A 23,533-nucleotide genomic window follows, 5' to 3' on the forward strand; every position below is an offset into this window, starting at 1 on the left:
GGGAATGGATTAAAACTTATATCGAGCTCCCATGTGATTTTGTAATTTCAATCTGGAATTCAATTCAAAAGCTTTGCTTTTTCTATTGCTATTCATCTTTACTCTCGACAATATACAAGAACGATTCAAAATGACCTAGATAAAATACTTATGTTTTTAAATACAGGAGGGAGGACATCTGGTAAAAAATGCAAATACATTGTTCACAGAAATTATTTGCAAAAACACAAAGAATTTTTCGCTCGAGCATATAGGACGACCTAGGAATTTGAAGCTGTGATAAGTGAATAAAAACCTTATCTTATATGCGAGTAAATACAGTATATACATATTTGTGAAAATTAAATACAGTAGAGAGTCGTTAATTGGAATCAATTGGGGACTGGGGTTGTTCAGATTAGTGATTTGTTCTGATTACCGATTATGTACGAATAAATATATTAACCTGTCCGATGTTCAAATTTTTCTCCATTGCGTGTCGCTTCATGTTGAATTTTCGTCGAATTTAAGCCTAACGAAAATTTTTATAATAATAATCGAGGCTATCGTATCGTTAAAAATTATTTCTTTATTTTGTACACACAAAATAAATATATTGAAGAATATAAAAACATGAAAATTATACTTTAGAAGTAAATTTAGTATCAAAAACATTCAATTCAGCACAACACAGTCCGACTGAAAATCGTGCCGATTACCGGCGATTCCGACTACCGGGGTTTCGATTAATGACTCTCTACTGTAATTTTTCATAATGTACTGAATTGATAACTTCATTTTAATTTATAAATATTGCAACATATTATATATTATAATGAATGACTTTTTAGTTAAACAGTCATTATTATTTTAATCGACTTCTTTTATAAACATCCAAACATGATAGTTATATATTAAAGCCAAATGACTGTCGAATTTTATTGGACTATATTACTACTACTGCTATTATTATTATTAAAATATTAATTATAATTATAAAATTTAGCAAGAGATGGTGCCTAATACCTGCCTCTAATGCAAAATCACTTAGCATTTAATTAGTAGTAGTAGTATAGCCTGCTATAATTTGGTAATTGTTTGGCTTTACATAAATTTTTTTTATTTTCTTAAAACAAGTTCTTGTGATGAATGAATGCATTTGCTGCAGTTTGATACAGAATGATTCATGCATTTTGTTTCCTGATATGTCAGTGACTATAAAGAAATATAATTAATGTGCAGATTTCTTGATTTGCAGATATTTTTGTATTCAGAAATTGCTAAATATTTTGAAACAGTTTGATTTTATTTGTTCACAAAATTTCATAATAGAACCTTTTGCCTTTGGTACAATCTCCAATCTGTTGAAAATCAAGTTGCACACTTGTTATCCATCATGACTAGTTGTATCTTTTATCAGTATCACCCAATATTCTGCATGAAATGTGTTCTGTAATAATTACAGAATGTTTTTCATCACAGATATTTGAAGCATGTGAAATTAGTAACAAAATTATTCATCTTTGGATAATACAGAAAAAGAACTGATTTAAAAAATGGAATCTGAATATGCAATAATTATAAATAATTTTAAACAATTTTTTGTTGCTCAGTATTCCAATGATACATATCAGTGTTATGTACTTTCATTTCTTTCATAAAAAATATTTAAAATTTAACTTCTTGTGTTACAACAAAAGTAATCATTAATGTCATATTTAATTTATTATATGGACAATGTTGAATGTGCTAATTGGACAAAAATATTAATTTTGAAGAAATAAGTTTAGCTTTTATCTGAAAGTTTGTATATATTTGACTGCTTTATTTAGTACTAGCAGATATACCTGGTGGTACATGGGCCAAAACAATTTAACTTCTATTGCAGGTTTAATTTTAATCTATGTCTTCATTACTCTCTGCCTGGAATGCAGGTGTCTATGCTGATATTGTCATAAAAATGGGCTGGGAAAGGAAATTCAGAAAACTGACATTTGTTGTTGTTGTTGAAAAAATGAAGAAGAAAACATAAAGAACACTGGTATATATTAAGCAACTCGTTTCTGGATTTTTTTTCTTAACTTTCCTGACAGCATTTAAAATTTTTGTGACGTCATGTTATATTTTATTTAAAAAAACATTTGATATTTTTAATTACTATAAAATGACAAAAAGCTTAATTTTATGGGTTGGGATAGGTTTTATAAGAAATTGTACACTCAAATCTGTTTTTGTGCAGTGTTTTTTTGTGCAATTTTTTATTTGTGCGATTTGTTTTGTGTGATTTTTTGTGTGCGGTATATGAATTTCAATCAAATTGATATACTGCACAAAAATAATTGCACAAAACACATTGCACATATAAAAAATTGCACAAAAAAAGCAACCTACTTGAGATATGACACACGAACCTTTTTTATCTCCCCTCTTGTCGACTTTTAACCATCAAAATTTAATAGCATTAATCCCCCTAATACACAAACTTCCTACAAAATTTAAGAAATTTTCAACAAAAAGCACAGAAGTTATGAAGCTTCAAAGAGGGCAAACACAAGTGTACACACACACACACACACACCACACACACACACACAGAAAAAACAAATTGTAAATTGTTTTGCATTTCTCGACATTTCAAGGTCCCTTAGTTCAAAATGAAATGTAAAAATCTCGGGGGGGGGTCATTTTTTGACTGATTGCCATACTTTTCCTCTGTGATATATAATAGAGCTGGGAAGGTAATTACAAATTAATGAATCCACTAATAGAAACATCAAACAGATGAGAAAACTACATGATTTTGTTACTTGGTGACTATGGACAAGGATCATTTTTAAAGTAAGAATCATTTACATATACTAACAACACAAGCCAATACTTTGGGCTGCCATCTGGTGGAGAATGTTTTAACGTGTTTGTGACCCTATCAGTCAGCTCTGAGCTCTTCAGTGCATCACACAATTTTTTAGTAGCATTTTCTCAATGATGCTGATCATCAACCCTGCCAATTGTGAGATAGTCAGTGATTCATTTTTTAAATGCAAAAGCATTTGTCTAGATAAAATTCATCAACAGATAATTGAAGTATGTGAAGGTGTAACAAATGAGGCAAATGTGCAGAAATGGTGTTGATTATTCATCAAAGGGAGAGCAAGCTTCATAATGATGTCCTCACTGCTCAAAATGTGGCAAAACACAATTGCAAAAGTTTGGTGGGAAATATTGGACCATCTATCATACAGTATGAGCCTGACACCTTTTGACTTTCATCTTTTTCTGAAATTAATTTTTGAATGGATGGAAAATGCATGCAGACCAATGACAACATTCACAAGACTGTCACCAACTGGTTCAGGCAACAGGTGGCAGAGTACTTGGGCAAGAGGATCATCTAGATCAGTGGTCGGGGAACTGGGGTAAAAATGAAATTATTGGGGGTAATAAGGAATTTCTCCAAAACTTAGAATAAAAGTTTTCAATGAAATTATTGTGTTCCAAAATGATAACTTTATTTTGTTTGTCTATTATTTATTATTTTCATGAAACTTTTCAGTTTCAGTGTAAAATGATTCAATAAATAGTGTTTAATTTAAATTTGTATCGATTTTCTCCTTTTCAAAATAAGGGGGGTAATATTGACTTACACAAATATATTTTGGGGTAATGGCTAAAAAAGTTCCCCATCCCCTGATCTAGATCAATGTCTCCCAATGTCAGAAATGCTTGGATGTTAACATGGATTATGTTGAAAAATAGTTTGACATAAAATCAAATTCACTTAAACCAAGTAACCGGAGCAAAAATGTTCTACTATTGCGAATGTTTTTGACGCCCCTTCTGGGCTCTTCTTCAGGCTTTTATGTAAATCCGTTGCAAGCTGTTCATTCAAATTTCAGTTTAGAAGGCATTTGATTTCTGATTCAAAACGTGCACATATTTCAAGATATTCAAATATTGGATATTAGTATGAGGTTCAAAATGCACACTAGATTCAATTTAAATCATTATAAAACCAATATAAAATCAAATGCTATTGTCGATTAGGACTTGCCATGCCGTGGAAAGCGACATTTCTTCTTTTAAATTAATGCATGTGGACTTGCAACCTGCCTTAAATATTTCCATTGCCTCCAACACTTTGAGGTGATCATGATAGGGGGTGGTGAGGATGATACGTGCTTCATTAAAGTCGGCTGTGGTGTCTGGGTCCGTTGCATAAGTCGAAAGGGCCATTGTGCATTTATTGTGTAGTATGTCTGACTTATGCTTCTTTAATCCTACCATCGCCAACAAATGTCGGCTGGAGCCAACATATATGATTTCTCTATCACATCTGCCATCTCTTACCGGGACTCTCTAGATCCCCGGTAATCTGTCTGGATTGGGATGGTCTTTTCCATTCCTTAGTATGCTGTAAATGGACAGACATCTCCTGTACGCTATATTGATTTTAAATGCGGGTTATAAATGAGGGGATCCTCTTCCTATCATTTTCCTTTCCATTGTTTGGTATTTCCATCCTACTAGATGCTGCTACTTGCATATGTTTGTAGCTTTCATATAACCTATGTATAAGATTGTTGTATCCATGCTCAATGCCTATCCTTTTTATATTTCTTATTTCTTGCGTTAACGCCTGCAGTGGAAGAGTGTGTGAATGCTCTCCTGACCGATGCTCTGAAGGCTGCTATTTTATAAAAGAAAAGGGATCACAAGATCTTATTGGAATATACGTTGAGACAGCATTTGGTTTTCGATACACAGCAGTGTGTATGTTCGATCCTTCAATTCTGATGTCCACATCCAAGAAGTGGACTGTCTGAGCTGTGTTGTTCAATCTCAACAAATAGTCCATAGGGATTGTTGTTCATTTTGTCTATAAAGCATTTAAGATTGGTTCGTCCTCCAAAAGATGATGATATCATCTATGTATCTCCTATATAGGAGAGTATTGGGGAGGAAGTTAGGTAGGGTTCTGCTTTCCAATCTTCTGACCACCATTTCGCATAAGTCTCCGGATAACTGACTGCCCGTAGGCGCACCCCTACTCTATGCATACACAATCCCTTTAAACTGGAATGCCGAACTATAACATGCCAAGTACACCAATTCTAATATATTTTGGTGTATTGATCTATCATCTATTTTTGTAAACAGTAAGTCCCTTATCTCACAAAAACATGGTGGAAGCTCTATTGATGGGTATAACAACCTAAAGTCCAACACTGTAGCGTACATGGGAGAGGCAATCTCCTTAAGTTGTTCCAAAATCTCTACTGGGCTGGATACTGTGAATTGGTAACTTCCAGGTGTGTGGCAAGCTTGTTGTGTATGCATCTCTCTAATTTACGAGTGGGCGCGCCAGCCTTGTCCACTACAGGACGCAGTTATTGTCCTTGCTTATGTGTCTTGGCAAATAGTTTAGGGACGTCAGGAGCCTCTACAATGATGTCCTTCATACCTAGCCTGTTGGCAAGCATCGTATTGGCAAAACGTTCAATCCTGGAATGCATCTTATCCACCCAGTTCCCTTCAACCTCCGAGCATTTGTTGTGGTGAGGTGTTCACTTAGGTGCTTCTCATACGCTTCATGCTTCATCATAACCATGAGTTTGGCCTTGTCAGCTCTGACCAATACAATGTTGTTGTATTGTATCCATCCAGAAGTTCATCTTAACTTTTCTCTTAGGTCTTTAACTTCCAGGGATTCCTTAGCTTTTCTAATTTTAAAGGTTGCCAACCATCTATAATACTCTTTCCGATTCTGAGAAAGCCCTTTCATTAGGATCTCCAAGTCAGGGATGTAAGATTTAACCGCGTCTTTCATGTAAGGTGGAGGCACATATGCTGGACCAAAACTTAGTGCTTGCTTGACAAAGTCTGGTACTTATATCCCATACTATAAACAGACAGTTTTGCTTACTTGATCGCTTGGGAATTTGAAATCACAAAATCCACTGCATTCTATCATCATAATGCCCTTTCAATCTGTGTTTCAGTTTATCTTGTATGTTGATAAGCTTGGCATTTTCGAAAATTAACATCCTGGGGTCTAGAGTAACCAGGAAATTGGTCTATTCCATGTTGGTGAAGTTTATACGAATTGAGAATTCCTTGTTTCAAGAAAGTGATAAATGGAAGTGAAGTAAGTGTTTCCTTGATGTTGATAAATGCAAGTCAAATCAGTGTTTCTTTGATATTGATAGATGCTGGAGTCTAAAATTTTAACAAATAGCATTTGAAACTTTCTTTTAAAATTAATTCACACTAGTTTTTATGTTAAATTTAAATTTTAAGATGGCACAACGCATTGTTAATTTTAAAAAAGTCAAGGATGGTAAATTGGTGCTGTATAATATTACAGTGAAATTTTCTTGTAGTTTATCACTTATATAGAATTACCTTAAATCGAAGCATACTTTACTACCAACTAAGTAAAAAAAAAGGCAAGTAAACACAATGATATTGATTTTGTTGCCTGTTCAAAATTGGTTTTGAAACCATTTTTGGTTTTTGCTAAAACTCCAATTTTATCAATAACTGTTTAATTGGCTTTATTGAAAACTGCTTTTGTTGCCAGAACTAATTGATATTGTTTCACAAATTTGTCAAATGCCCAAAAATATTTTCTCTTGTCCTCTACCAATAATGTAATATTTTTAAAAGTTATTTACTTGAGTAATCTTCAAATACCATATGAATAATATGTGGTACGATCCAAAAGTTTGGGGAATGCAGTAATCTATGACAACAAAAGCATGTATTTGAAGTTACAGCATATGAAATGGAGTCTACCAAACCACCTCTACGTGTTCAGGTTAATTTCACCCATGTCATGTGATTAAACCGCGAGTGCTGCTGTTTTTTTCCAGAGATAGTTACCTTTGTCCTGCGACGTAATCAAAGTGGAGTTTCAAGAACAACCTCCAACATTAAATTTTGTCAGCGTTTAGGTAAAACATCTATGGAGATTTTAAAATTGCTAAGAAAGGTGTATGGTGAAAGGTCACGGTGAAGTCGAAATGTTGGAGGTTGTTCTTGAAACTCCACTTTGATTACGTCACAGGACAAAGGTAACTATCTCCGGAAAAAAACAGCAGCGCTCGTGGTTTAATCACATGACATGGGTGAAATTAACCTGAACACGTAGAGGTGGTTTGGTAGAATCCATTTCATATGCTGTAACTTCAAATACATGCTTTTGTTGTCATAGATTACTGCATTCCCCAAACTTTTGGATCGTATCACGTATATGTATTCCTTGATTAACACAGTTACTGTATATCTCGGCAGATAAGATGATAGTTGAATCATAAAAAAAGGCCCCCAAAATCCAGGGTTGTCTTATAGGACAGATACAAAAAATTAGATTGAAATTTATATAAATTAAAACCATTATAAAAAATGGACAAACTGTAATTATTTACTAGTAGAGAGCAGAGTATGTGCACAAAATAGAGTAGCTGATATGACATTTTTTGTGAATAGTCAAGGTCATTACCCAAATGCCGAATCAGCGCGAATGCCTTCTAAAATCGCAAGGCAGTGCTGCAAGATTCAAGAAAATAAATTTGTTCATTTGAAAAATTACAAATAGGACATAATTCCGTATGTGCTATACACTATTATTATTATTATTCAGATGATGATCGCTGATCTAGACTAAATTCAAAGGCCGTTGATAGTTTGGGGGTCATCTTATAGGACAGATATAAGCTAAAACTATAAAACTTTGATGAAAGTTTATACCTTGTCTTATCTGAAGGTCGTCTTATCTGCTGAGATATATGTCTAATTAATCTCTCAATGCTACTATGTATATCAAAATCATGTTAATCAAATATAGAGGTACTGTACCTTGGTACTCAACCAAACAATCACTACCTGCAGGAACATAATTTTCGGTTAATAACAAATATTTTTATGTTAATAAACGAAAATAACAAATTCAGTGATTATCTTATTTGCCAAGAAAAACATATCTATGTTAAGTAAAGACAGCTATTAAAGCCACATTAATTAAAAATTCTGTTGCACATAAAAAGGGATTGCTGCAATTAATTTCATATGTTAATCAAATTTTGCATTAAGCAAGGGATACCTGTAATTAACATTAACTGAAACTCTTCTCATAACCATTGTTCTGGAAAGTTGTAAATCTAATATTAGAAATTATTTTATTTTTGAAATCATAAAATCAAAATTTGCTAATGCATGAAATGATTCCTTTATTAATTTTTCATTGCTAATAGATGGCATACTTTTAAAGAAGAGCCACTGATGTTGGCTTGTTTATTGCTTGAAAACTTGCTTTGTTGTGCAGAAAGTCCAGTCTTTAAAGTTCTCATTTTAATTTATGCAATTTTGAATTTTTAAGAAAATTTTCATAGTTTTCTTGAAGTGTGTGAAAAAAATCTCTTGGTATTACCTTAAGATTGCTACAGACAAATTATAAATTAAACAGCAAGATTTTCTGTTGAATATTGTAAAAAAAAATAATAATTCTTCTCACATTTCTATTAAAGTGATATGTTTTTGATTTCTTTGGAATACTTATAATTCTTTCTGAAATTAAAAAGAAATATTTATATTTTTTTATTGAAATCAAATTTTAACTCTATTACATGTTTTGTTGAGTCAAATAAGTGTGAATCTAATGCAGTTAATTGAATTCAACTTCACCCAGTGTTATCAGTGTTATGGTTTTTTCCTTCATTATTTTAAACATTAACCAAAAAAATTAAATACATAGTTTTATTTTTAAATGTTAATATTTTAGTAGCAGCTAATTTTCATTTATTTATTGCTAGATTTCTCACTAATTCAACTTTGTTGCTAATAGCCTTTTTTGATACTAGCTGACAAGTTATTAAATTGGCAATGTTGCTTTTTCAGTCAAAGTTCAAAAAGAGGTTATGTGATAGTGCTATTGGTTTGGGTAAAGCTTAAAAGATGGGGTAAAAAAAGTTTTGTTATGAGTAACTTACGGCAGAACTCTTAGGCACAGTCAGTCAGAATGAATGGAACCATGGAAGTATTTGTATAAAAGTAAACAGTCAAAGTATTTGATACAATCAGTAATACTGGTAATTTCCAATCTGGACATAGAAACATTAGCATTAGGTGTAAAAGGAAGAGTAGAGAGTTTATTTAAAATAAAAAATACTTTATCTAATTCTTTTAATCTTTTTTGTAAATGGGAAGAAGCAGCCGTAGCTCATATTTCAGACAATACTCAAGTAGAGACTGACTATTGGCAAAATAAATGTATCGTAAGACTGTTTTTGAGAAAATAGTTTTGCAGAAATGCCAAAGAATTCCTTGCAGAATAGCTAGAGATTTAATAATATCAACATGTCCTTTGAAATGGGGTCATTTTATATCCTAAACAAGTTTATTATAAGAATATTATATATCAAAAATTAATTATTTAAAACAATGGAGTTAGATTATTTTATAAAATTCTTAAGTAATTATATTGTAGAAAAATACACAAAAAATCAATTTTTCTTTCCATTCTGACTTATGTGAAGGGCAGATAACTTTAAAACTCTAAAATATTACGTAAATAATGAAATAAAAGTTAAGTTTGCTTTTTTTACTTTTAAGTACAGAGAAAACACTTTACATAATAAAATGTTATTTTTGGCATATTTTTGATAGAAATTAAATAGGCAGAATATATAAACTCACATAATTTACAATTAGTTTATATAAATATTGCATTGATTTGAAAAAGTTCACTCATTGAGATTGAACCAGTTCTTTCACAATTATGCATAAGGCATACTAGTGCCAAAACATGAAGTCTTCTATGAAAGGTTCTGCAAAACTTATAAGTCACTTAGGATTTTTTTAACTTTGATTTCCTTAAATGTTTGACAAGTTCATTTTCTTCTTTTGCTAAATAAAGTCCATAGAAAGATTTATCTACAGAAATGGTATTGAAATCTTGAAAACCATGTCGATCTTCCCTTGTTAGAAGCAAATATGTAATTTTTTTAATTAAAAAAATTGCATTGAAATTCAATGATATATAAAAATTGCTTAGTTAGTAAATAAAAGAAAATCAACAGAATTGAATCAGAACAGGTTTATGCTTCAGAATTTTTTTATGAAATGTGATAACCATGGGTTACTTGATACTTGATGTATGTATATCAGTGGTTCCCAACCTTTTTTGACCAGGGACCACTTTTATTTCATTGTTGTTAGCAGGGACCATAAGGTTTAAGTAAAATAAACTGTGTCAATCTAAAAATAAACTTTAATCAAAACTTTTAACATAAGTAATCGTTAAACTCAAGAGTAACATGCTTTGACAGTACTATTTTAATAGAAAACATAACATTTTTAGTAAAAATTAAATTAAATTTGTATCAATGTGGAAATAATAATTTAAAATGAATAAAAGTTTTAAATCTTTTGCGAACCATATTTTAGCTCTTGCGGACCACTGGTTGGGAACCGCTGATGTGTATAGAGTAGAGTATCAAATAACTAGATTGCTTAATCTTTATAAATAGCTTTTATGTTGGATTTTATAAACTAATTTGATTTTGTTTGGTTTTTTCCCCCCCTCTTTAGTTTTTTTACACTAGGCAGTTCTTAATTTAGAATATTTTGTTTTTAATGTAATACATATATTTGTGTGCATGAAGAGGAAAGCAATTGTTATTTTTGATGAATAGCCCTAACAAATTTAAGAAAATTTTTTAATTTTAGCAACTTTTGGCAATTGTATATTATTGATTTTGTTATAAATTATTTTTTATAACAAATGATTTATTTACTGTAAACTAAAATTTGAATTTTCAATTAAATTTTAACATACTGATTGCTTTTGGTAGCAAAAATGTTAATAATTTAGCACTTTATTCTATTCAATAGAAAAACTTTATTATTTGTTTCATTAATTTTTTAAATATATTATAATATAAATATAATATATTTATGTAATATATTAGTGGTATGTATATTTTAAAGAAAGTTATTTTCATTTTCAGGGAAAGAGGAGACATACAAGTTTCAACTCAGGACGTATGTAATAGTGTGAAATCTGTTTATCTACCTGATTATCTTAAGTGTTATTTATTATATTGTGATTTTAAATTTTTTGTCATATAGCAATTCACTTCCTGTTTAAAAACTTTCAATGTTTATAATGCTATCATTTTAAACATTCCATTTGGAAAATTTTTATATATACATATATATATATATTTATATATAAATACATATATATAATATATATGTTGAAATGTCAAATAATAATTATTTCCCAATAAATGGAAAATTCTAGTGTGCACAAGTTAAATATATAAATATATATTTTGTGTGTTTGTGTGTGTGTGTACACTTGAATATTAAAGTGGTCAAAATCAAATTCATTAGCATGTATGTGTATATATATGTATTAGAAGAATATAAATATATACACAAATTTGTATGTACACATACAAAAACATAACATTAAATTAATAATAAATTGGATTCATTCTGATTAATTTGAAAATTGAATTAATAAATGTAAATTTTGATAACCCTTTGTTACACTGAAAGTTTAATAATTGATGTAAATAATTGTTTTAAATAAAGAAATATTTATTTCTGAATTACTTCTCCCCTTCATAATTTTTTGTTCTGAAAAATAATAGTTAGGATAGAACATGTAAAAATAGATTTCATATTATATCAGTTTAATTATTACAAAATTTTTATCTAGTTTTATTGTACTGAATTTATACAAGTTATAATTAAGAAGATAATATAGAATTTAATAATGCTGGAATAAGTTAAGGCTAAATTAGTTTTAAATGAAAGTCTTACCTTCATTTATATTTGGAAGAAACACATTTTGTTTGATGATAGATCATTTTGACTTTTACTAATAATGTATTGGAGTTGTTCAGACTTAATATTTTCATTTTGCATTTTAACAATAATAATAAAGCTGTTTTATAAAACTAAAAAATTTGACATTGTTATATTAATCTAAATCTATGGAATTCAAAATAATTTAAAAAAGAAAATGCTAGAAACCTGCTAAGCTAATATATATTTACTTAAAAATCTGTTTTAATCCATTTGTGTTAATTTTTTTTTTTTTTTAAATGTAATGTCTAATATGATTTTTCTTCATTATGATAATTTCAATATTAATGTTTTGTAATAGTTAACATCAATTGATAACTTATTATTATTTAAATATTTTAATATTCAGTATATTTGTAAAATAAAAAATTCATTACTTAGAATTAAATATAAACTGAATGTATTCTTTATTAAATGAAAAATTAATGAGGACATAATAAAATTTTAGGTCTACTATTTACAAATTTTATTTAAAGCACATTGTTGTTATTGAATTTATTAAAATACAAAATTTATCTAAATTCAATTATAAATTTATTATGTTTGATTTTAATATCATTTAACTTATTTGATGATGAACAAGTATTCTTTTAATGAAATCTATAACATATTCTAAGGTATTAGACCTAAGTAAAATTATAGTCAGAAAAATAAACTGTTTAGACAAATAAGTTCATTATTATTTATTAAATTTTTTTTTTATTGATTTTAAATTTTAAATCACTGCATTTAGTAAATTTGACAGCCCTGATCACAAATTTTATTTATTTCCCTCCAAAAAATCTTTTATAAAGTCCAAGATCCATTTAATAAAACATTTTTGTTATTTTTTAAATAACAAAAATGTTTTATTGGGCTAAAAAATGTACTTACAAAAACAATGTAAACATTTTTGGAGTTATTGTCTGTCTTTAGAAATGAATAAAATCAAAATAAAATACAAAAATTATATATTTTGTGTTTTATTTATAGCAAGTCCAAAAGTTCTTGGATTCTTTTTGTAGGTATATTTTGGTTGATTGAGCATTTTTGTGAAATGATAACTACATATTTATTTCTTCAAAATTAATTTGGAATAGTTCTCCAGTAAGACAATAATATTTCAAATTATTGAATGTTAAAATATTTCTATTTGTTGTTGTTTGTAATTTTGATTTTATTCCTGGTTGCACAGCACAAATTTTATAACATCAAAAAATGTTATCAAATTTAAGATTTTTATTTTTTTCTTTTAAAATGAATTTGTCACTTGATTAAAACCTTAGTTTGTCTTTACTTCATATACATTAGCTTGGATTATGTTACTTTAAACAATTTTTACAAAACTGCTGTGTAACGGATTGTATTCATCAGAATATTATATATATATATAAAAAATATTTTACATGTTTAAAAAAATTCATTGTAATACAAGAATATTATTTTACTAAAATTAAATACACATTGTATACAGAGCAATGAGACCTGAAATAACAGAAAATATGAATAAAGTAAATTTTTTACTTGTCTTTTCAAAATAAATAATTAATTTAACATGTTCAAACAAATCTTAGAAGAACTGAATACTCATGCTGTAATGTATTTACTTCTATTGTGTCAGTCTTCTGAATTCATAAACACTTGAAATCAGCATCTTTTTGATCACTTTTTCGCCTTCGAAAATAGGAAGAAAAACTAATGAAACCTACTCTAGGAAATGAAAACCTTATGTTTAAGGATGATGTGATTGCGGCAACAGTTGGCATTAGCAACTGACTATACGAGGGCTGTTCAAAAAGTTCCCCAACTTATTTATTACAGAAAAAAAAACTTCATTTACAATTTATTGGTCAGGGTCCCCTTTAAAGTATTCTCCTCCCCAACGTATACACTTATCCCAATGGTGTTTCCACTTTTTGAAACAGTCCTGGAACGCTTCTTCTGGAATGCTCATAAGTTGCTCCATCAAATTTTTCTTTATCTCTGGAATGGTGGCAAATCTTTTTTCTTTGAGTGGGTTTTTTAGTTTGGAGAACAGAAAAATGTTGCATAGGGCCAGGTCAGGTGAATAGGGAGGGTGGGGAAGCACAGTGATCTTGTTTTTGGTCAAAAACTCATGAGTTCTGAGGGACAAATGAGCCAGTGCATTGTCGTGGTGAAAAAAACACTTGTTGCTCCTCCAAAGTTTGGGCCGTTTTTGCCTGATTCTGTCTCTTAGGTGTTTCATAACTTCCAGGTAGTAGTCTGTGTTGACTGTCTGGCCTGTAGGTAAGTATTCGTGATGTACAACCCCCTTTGCATCAAAAAAAGTCAACGTTGCCTTAACATTTGAGCAAATTTTGTTGAGCTTTTTTGGGGTGGGGGATTTTCACCCACCCTCACCATAAGCCTCAGTAATCAACTCAAAAGTTTCCATGAAGCACTTCCCGAGTTTCACACAATTTCACAGAAGAATGCTGTTCCTTCAATGAGCTCATTTCCGTGGATCCGATTTTTTGCCGAACCCCACAAACACTCCTTCACATAAATGGCCGTAACTAATTACCAAAACAAGATACCAACAAACAGATTGAAGGAGGTTACTCAAGAGGTTTCCACAGACGCAATGCCTCCAAGCTGACTAAAAAATAACCAACTGGAGGTGCGCTATTCAAAAAGTTTCTGAACTTTTTGAACAGACCTCGTATTTATCTTCAGCAGTTATTTGTTGAACTGATTTCATGAAATATATTTCATGCTAACCAGTCATCATTGTTTCAATAAACATTATATATTCTCATAAATAATGTATATATCAAGATATAACAAAGTAAAATAATCTTAAATTTATACTAAACTTTAAAATTGATTTTTATTTTTATTTTATTTAGTATCTTGTTTTTTTTCCACTTTGTTCTATGCTCTTTCTATAAAAAGGTTGTTACATATGTACAGGAAATCCTCATTAATTTGAACTCAGATAATTCAAAATCCCATTAGTTCGTAACTTCACTTTTGTCTTGGCTGGGGATATAGAGATTTACATTCAATTAGTTAGAAGTACGGCTACTTTGTAATTTGAAGTGAAAATTCTGTCTGAACTGTGATAAGCATATGTTAATTTGTTCATTTATATTGAAGTGCCTTCATGCTATAAGAGAACAATAGATGAGAACAACTCTAATCTGGTCAATATGACTTTGCTTTTACAGTAACACATTTTCAGGTGTCATCTTACATATGGACTACCCTTTTTTCTCTTATTTCATAAAATACAATTGGGTTTTTGGATCACAAAATTGGGCTACAAGTAGCAGACTGAGATATTTATAGGACTCTAAGCTACTACTTTTGGGCAACTTTAAAAATAATTTAGACTACATTTCAAGGAAGTCTGCATTACTTTTTATAAAACATATTTGGCAACCTGTGAGGTTCTCACTAGACACATCCTGTTTACCTGCAGTTTATTTTTATTATTACTAATTAATGAAAAAATCATTCTGTATACATAGCCATATTCTGTTTGCTTAATAAATTATTAAGCGAACATTTAAATGGCATTTAACATATTGTGCAGAAAGATATGAAACTCTCTAATTACAAGTTGCAATTATTTCATCCCTTAAGTTTTGAAATAACAAAGATTTCCTGTAGTAGAGTGAAAAAATAAACTGAATGTTTGACATAAGCATGTTTGAACATCATCTCATATGTTACCATGTGTCTGACACATCATAGATGCTTGTTTGAATTAGAACACAAAACATCCAAAGTATTGGAATATGTAAGTCTATGTTGTTAGAATTCTGAAATGATGCATCGAAAGGAAGTGAATCAGATTTGCATCAAACTTAATAAAACCTTTCTGAAACATTTAATCGACTTAAACAATTATGATGATTATATCATGTTTTATACTACAAGCATATGAATGGTGAAAATAGTCTCATCTCTGGCAAGCAAAACACTGGTTTGTGCATCATGCTTTCCTAGTTTGTGAATATTAGGTGAAATGATAGATACTTCCACATAGATAAGTACTTAAACAACTTCCTTATTTATCTCCATGCTCCTGCAGACTTTCCTGTCCTAACAAAAATGAGAGCTTTATTAGTTTCACATTCAAATCAGCAGAAGATGAAAAGTTCATATACTGTACCTTAGCTTGAAGGAGTTGACTGTTTCCCGTGAGGTAATGTAGAATGTGTTGCAACACTGTTTTAATAAGTGTTATGAACATTTGTAGGAGTATGTAGTTGCAGAAAATGCTTATTTTAAAATGTTCTTTTGTAAATATTTATACTGTTAACATAATAAGTCATAAGAAAAAAGCTTGATTTGTTTTTGACTCTACCACACATTATTGGAGAATATATATCAATATAGCGTATTTACTCTCATGTAGGATGAGGTGTGACTTTAAAGATCGAATTTAAGAAAATTAGATTTATTAATACAATTTTAATTTTATTTTGTGTAATCACCAATAAAATATCAAGTGCGCATTAATGCACACATTGTCCTGCGAAAATTACTGGCATGTTAAACTTGGAAAAATCTTGTAAAATTAACATAGTTTGTGTAAAGCTGGATAATTGGAAACCTTTTTTTTTTTTTGCTAATTCTTAACAGTCGAATCCCCACTCTCTATCGATTACACTTATGAGTTCTTCCAAATTCTGATTTCCGAATAATCATCTGTTTTCATGTGGGAATGAATTAAAACTTATATCAGGCTCCCATGTGATTTGGAATTTCAATTTGAAATTCAATTCAAAAGCTTTGCTTTTTCTATTGCTATTCATTAAGTAAAATAAAATACTTTTTGTTTTTAAACTCCAGAGGGTGAGCATCCAGTAAAAAATGCAAATACACGGTTCACAGAAATTATTTGCAAAACACAAAGAATCTTTTGTTCCCACATTTAGGACGACCTAGGTTTTTGAAGCAGTGAAAAATGAATAAAAACCTTGTCTTATATGTGAGTAAATACGGTATGTTACGTAATGTATATGAATTATTCTAATGTAAAGATGTTTTGTTTTATATAAAGAAATTTTAAGTAAAAATGTTTATACTTTAAAGTTTTACTTTGAGTGAAAATGAAAATACAGTAGAGTGTCGTTTATCCGAATCAATTGGAGACTGGGGTTGTTCAGATAACCGATTATGTATGAAAAAATATGTTACTCATGTTAAAATTTTTCTCCATTGCGTGTCACTTTGTGTTGAATTTTCATCGATTTTAAGCCTAACAAAAATTTTTATAATAATAATCGTGGCTATTGTATCGTTAAAAATTATTTTTTTATTTTGTACAAACAAAATAAATATATTGAAAAATATTAAAACAAAAAAAATTATAGTTTAGGTTAATCTAGTATCAAAAACGTTTGATTTAGCACCACACAGTCCAACTGGAAAGCTTTCGGTTAACCGACGTTTCGGTTGATCGGCTTTCAGATAAACAACACTCTACTGTAGCATAAAAAAAATAAAGTTAAAATTTACAGAAAAGCTTTAATAATAAATTTAACTACAGTGTTAATGGAAAATATCAATAAGTTCATATAAATTGTGAATAGCATTTCTAGCATTTGATTATGTATTGTTGCTGCTGAAATTATGTATGTTGCTTTATCATACTGGATAATTTGAATGTAGATAAACAATTTATTCTACATGGAAAAATGACAACATGTGATCTGTTATGCATTGACTTTTTTACTGTCCATAGAATGAGCTTTAAAAAGGATGGCTGATTACTATACTATGAAGCCAGAAATATCTTACTATTGATCACTGTGTAAACAAAATACACTGTCATGTAACACTTTCCCATCAGACTATATCAAATCTGGCTGCCCAAGTTTCTTCAATAAATGTCTCAATAGCTATACATAGCAATCACTAGTAACAATTTTTATTTCTAACAATTTTAAATTACCATATAACACTAATTTGAGCATAAACTTTACAGAATACAATTTAAGAAGTTAAAAATCCAAACTTAAGATTATTTTTCAAGACTTCCTTAGTCCCATTGTTAGATTCAAATATGAATAGAACATTTTAAATTTCAAAACATTGCTTTGAAATTAAAAATTTTTTTGAAGTGAATTGAAAAATTTTTTGAGTGTTTGTACTATATGTTCTAATTATTATAAATTTTAAAATGAATATTTCTTATTTGGATCTTTGAATGTAGCACCCTTGAAAATGTTAAATTGGATTTTGATTTCTTAAGCTATAAGGTAATTTCTCTTGTAAAATTAAAACTTACAGATTATCTCTTTTCAATGGAAGAATGATAACTTAGTTATGTTACACAGTTTTTACAAATTTTGAACTTTTTTTTGTTTGGTGATTAACATTCTTATTTATTTGTCCCATTTCACATATATATTGGAAGTGTCAACATTCCCAATTTGTTATAAGATTATCATCAATATATAAATTCAAAACATAAATACAAACATTGATTTTCAGTAATAATTTATTATTTCTTTGAATATAAAATCAAGATTGTGAGTTTTTTCTTACCCTGCAAATAGTGAAATTTTGACTTTTTTTCCTTTGCAAGTCTGTGGTAATTATGGATGTTATTTATTCTTTATTTATATTTATCTTTTTAGTCTCAATATCAATCAGTAGTCATGTACTAATAAATTGCTCACTTTTTACCTTCAATTCACTGCTATAGGTTATTTCCAGTCATTTTTGAAGATTATATACTGTATCTTCTTTACCATTTTTAAAGCGTTTTTTCATTCTTTGTTACTGTTGTTTTTCATCAATACATTTATATTAGGAGAGTCCCATGCTTTTAAATAAAAACAAAAAAATTTAAGTTTATATTTCATTGGAACTTTTTTCCAACATTACGTAAAATTTACATTGATTGCTTATTCTGCTCTTAGGTTTCTGATTATATTAGATATGATACACAAAATGTATAAAAGCAACTTAAGATAGATAATAACTTAAGGATATCTCATCAATAGAAGCATATATTCAGATTTAAGGCAATAGCTTCTTCTCATTGATTATTGTATAAGAATGAAGTTTGTTTTCCATTTGGTTATCAAAATTAATCTAAAACTGTAACATCCCTCAATTTTAAGGGTGCAGATTATTGAAATTGAATTATCAAGACACTTTATCAAAATTCCTGTTTGTAATGTTAACAGATTGAATATTACATTAAGTCTTGTTTGATACATACAAAATCAACAAAGCTTTAGTATTGGGCAGCTTAACCTTGAGTATTTAGAGGTTGGGCAATATTCATATAATTCTAAAAGTGTTAGTACATTGAATATTCCAAATTATTTCTTAAATTGAATGTATCTTCTTGAGCATATAGTGGCTATTTTTGAGTATCAGCTATGATTTCACTAATGAGCACAGCCCAAATTTAAGGTTTTTTTAGTAACTAAATTTTTAATAAAGTAAAGCTTTTTAAAAGCCCTTATATGAATATATAGTATTTTAGTCTTTTACTGTTCTTGTAGTTTTTAATCATACTAATAGCATTTTGATTCTGTGTTCGTGATCATAGTTACAGTAGAGAGTCGTTTATCCGAAACGTCTGTTATCTGAACGCTTTCCAGTTGTACTGTGTCATGCTGAATCGAACTTTTTTGATACTAGATTTACTTCTAAAGTATAATTTTTATGTTTTTATATTTTTCAATATATTTATTTTGTTTGTACAAAATAAAGAAATAATTTTTAACGATACAATAGCCCCAATTATTATTAAAGTTTTTGTTAGGCTTAAAATTGACGAAAATTCAACACAAAGCAATACGCAACAGAGAAAAATTTCAACATCAGACGGGTTAATATATTTTTTCGTACATAATCGGTTATCTGAAAAATCAGTTATCCAAACAACCCCAGACTCCAATTGATTTGGATAAACGACTCTCTACTGTGTTTCTTTTCCAAAATTCAAATTCAGATACAATTTTTTGAAGGTTTGTTAGTTCAGCTATAGTTACTGCAAAAGCTAATTTAAAATTTGTTAAGCATTTTTATCGCAGAAAATTTTCCTTACAAATGACGGAATTGAAATAAATACATTTTTTATTAACTGAAAATTTGTTATAGTGGGTAGTGATTGTTTAGTTGAGTACTGAGGTACCACTGTATTTGATTAACACAATTTTAATATACGTAGTAGCATTTGGGATTAATTAATTGCATTAATCAAGGGATACCTGTATTTGATTTTTTTAGTCACACTACCCTTTCTTTGTTGACAATTTAGTAATGATCTCTAGGCATATAAATAACCTATTGTTATTTACATGAGAATATGGTAACAGCACATTACATCTTTGTAACAGTAAAAATAATTTATTTGCTGTGATGTTCCTTATGTTACTTTACTATGATGCCCTCTGGCAGCTCCAATACACTAAAACCTTAAGTTACTTCATTTTAATAGATAGTCCATTGCACTATAGTATTTGAATTTTTTTGTCATAGTATCAGATGATTTCTTCTATTATTAATTTTATTTATATTAAAATACATTTTTAAATGCAAAATTGTTAGTTTTTTAACAGAATTTATTGTTCCTAATTTATTACATAAGAGATTTGAACATTTGGGCATATATGTTTGTTTTAGTTGAATTTCAATAGAGATTGTTGTTTGGGAGTTACTTTAATTTTCACTTATGCATTCTGCAGGTTCAAAAAAGATGTTGATAATATAAAAACAATATGTTCTTATTGTGAGAAATGGAAAATCAAAAGGCATCATTCTATAAGAAAACAACAAATTTTTCTTCTTAACAAGCAGAAAACAAAGTATAAACATTGGGTACACGGTTTGGTAAAATGGCTTTAAAATAACTGAATAAACTAGACAATGTCATTGGCCATTTCATTTGAAAAGGACTATGTTTTGCTTTACTTATCCAGCTGTATTAAAGCCTGTTTTACCAGGCAAAGTACACATTGATTGCCAAATGCTTTTGATATTTTCATGTTTTCATTATATAATAATTCAGTGTGTTTGTTTTTATAGTTATTTTAACATTTTTATACAGTGTTTTATTTAATCAATCCACTGGAATAACTTAAAAAATATGCATCTTGCAAAAAATTCATTAAATCAAAAGTGTTAAACTTCAAGAGGACCACAAGATGACACTATCAATTTCATTACCAATGGTACTACAATTAGTGAAACAGGCCAACTCTATTTTCTTAAATGGAAACCCTCATTTTTTTATTGTCTATTATGGTTCTGCTTAAAAAGTAAACAAATTTTTTTTCCAACAGACAAACTTATCAGAAGTTACGAGTGTTTGAACTTTGAACCATACATGCTTATACATTTGTGGTTATTTGTGATGTTCATTGAGAAAAAGGAAGAAAAATAATGTAGATCAGTATGATCACCCTGAAGATTGTCAGACTTGACTTTTATTTGTGGAGATATTTAAGAAATGTTGCCTATGAATGGGAATCAACAACTAGAGAAGATATGATCAGGAGAATTGGACAGCTTGTACAAATATACTATAGAATGTTATGCTAAAAATGATGAGACATTTTAGCAGAGAATTGATTTATGCATTCAGAAAAATGAAGATATCTGAACGTCGTTTGCAAGAAAACTGAAAGCAAGGAGACTCATGTTAATTAAGTGCACTGCTAAAATTTAATTAACATGAAAAATATACAGTATTGAAAAAATTTAGGATGATCTTGAGCTGAGTTTGAAGAAAAATTTTAAAAATCAACTAAGATGATCATCTGTCAGTCAGGCTAGATCTATAGATACAAATGGCCTCCAACCACCTTAGATGTTCTGTGCGTGGTGAGGTTAGGATGACCCTCGCCTGGTTAAAAGCCGGATCACTGGCGTAAACAGCAAGAGCAGTGGATTATCATCTCTTTATAACAAGCTTTTGTTGGATTTAACAGATTGTGACATGAGTTTTTGTATCAGTTCTTTTTTTCAATGAACTTTGCATATATTTATAGATGGCATGCATGGTATGGCATGAGTTTTTTAGAAAAATTGTTTCAGATAAAAAGTTTGCTTGTTTTTTATGTAGAATCATAATATGCAATAAAAGTTGGTGTTCCCATTTAAGAAAGTGAAGTTGATGTTTTCACTGATTCTATCATCATCTATAATGAAACTGATACTATCAACTTGTAACCCTTTTGAAATCTAACATGTTTAGTTTAGTGAAATTTTTTTTTTGAGTTATTCCAATGGATTGATTAAAATGAATCACCTTGCAGGCATATTTTTTATATTAGTATCCTAAGTAGTGTTCTATTATTATTGTCTTAAATATATATAAATATTTTTATATATAGTAGAATCTACTTACTTTAATTATGAATGTTTTTATAAATCATCTAATCTTATCAGAAACATTATGATTAAGCTGTTATGTATTTATATAGTAACACTTTTGGTCATTTACTTGGCCATATTTAGGTAATCATGAAAACAAAAAAATGAGTAGAATATAGATTTCAAATTTTTTAAAAATTTTAAAATTGGTTTGTTAAAGCCTTTCTGAATAAGTAAATAAATAATTTTGTTACCTAAAAATAGCAGTTTAATCCTTGTAATTTATAACATGATATCAAGTTTTATGAATTCTCATAATGCTACCAGAATTAGTTATATTCTGAAACAAGCAAGTTAAAATACACTAATAAAATTTTGCTTATTGAAATCAGTTTTATAGTCACTATTAGCTTCATATAAATTGGCATTTTAAGCTGTCTTTCTATGCAATTAGCTTTAATATGGTTGGGTAATGCATATTTAAGAATGATGATGTTGATCTTAACTCAATGCCTTAAACCAGGCCTGGCCAGCCCACGAGCCGCATGCAGCCCGTTACGTTAAATTGTGTGGCCCGCTAAGCGATATTATATATCCATTAAAACTTTTGTTTCCCGTTATGTGTATACCAAAACAATTAAATAAATGAAAATTTGTGTGTCATTGTTATAATGTACAAGTCCGAGTACGAACTCTTGGTATAACAATAAAATCTTATTCATTTTGTATTTGTTTTATTTTTTTAAAAGCATGTTTGCCTAAATTGTGGCCTACCATAATGTTACGTGTGATCAAAGTGGCCTGCGAAACAATTTGGGTTGGCCAGGCTTGCTTTAAACAGTAATTCAATATTCAGAATAATGCAGTAATTCAAATTCCTAGCATTTGCCATGTTTTCTTGATTCTGACGTACACACAATTTTTCAGATGTCAAAATCCAAAAAGGTCAGCTTGCAAATATACAGTTAATGTGTGTGCTATATCACCAAACACACAGCTGCATTAAGTTAATGTATTTAAACAGCAATAAATGCATTTTTGAAAAATGTTTATTGTCATGTTTACATTGCTTCACAATGTTCACATTTCTCAATATATTCATTTACAACTTATTCCATTATCAAATATAGAACTAACACAGAATCACAGTTAAAATTACATAATTTAGATGTTTTAAGAGATTTTGCATTGGTATGTGCCAGCGTAAAATTTTCCAGATAAATAGTATATCGCACTGAAATATCTTTACACATACTAGAAATATGTGCTGGTACATGTAGATTTTTTAGCTGCTCCCTGATATGAATTGTTGCAAAATAATTTCAATTGTAGAATATCCAAAATTTAAACTGAACTACTGGAAGAAACACTAAGTCTATACTGATGA

General features: G+C 29.3%; 1 protein-coding gene across 1 annotated transcript in view; it reads left to right on the forward strand.

Annotated features, from left to right (window-relative positions):
• snama (something that sticks like glue) overlaps positions 1 to 23,533 on the forward strand; it is a 133,701-nt gene that overhangs the window by 44,768 nt on the left and 65,400 nt on the right. Inside the window, 1 exon segment of the mRNA XM_067286829.1 lies at positions 10,986 to 11,019. Coding sequence (XP_067142930.1) covers positions 10,986 to 11,019 — 34 coding nt within the window.

This window comes from Centruroides vittatus, unplaced genomic scaffold, assembly GCF_030686945.1.
Source record: "Centruroides vittatus isolate TY-2023 unplaced genomic scaffold, ASM3068694v2 scaffold_386, whole genome shotgun sequence".
NCBI lineage: Eukaryota > Metazoa > Arthropoda > Arachnida > Scorpiones > Buthidae > Centruroides > Centruroides vittatus.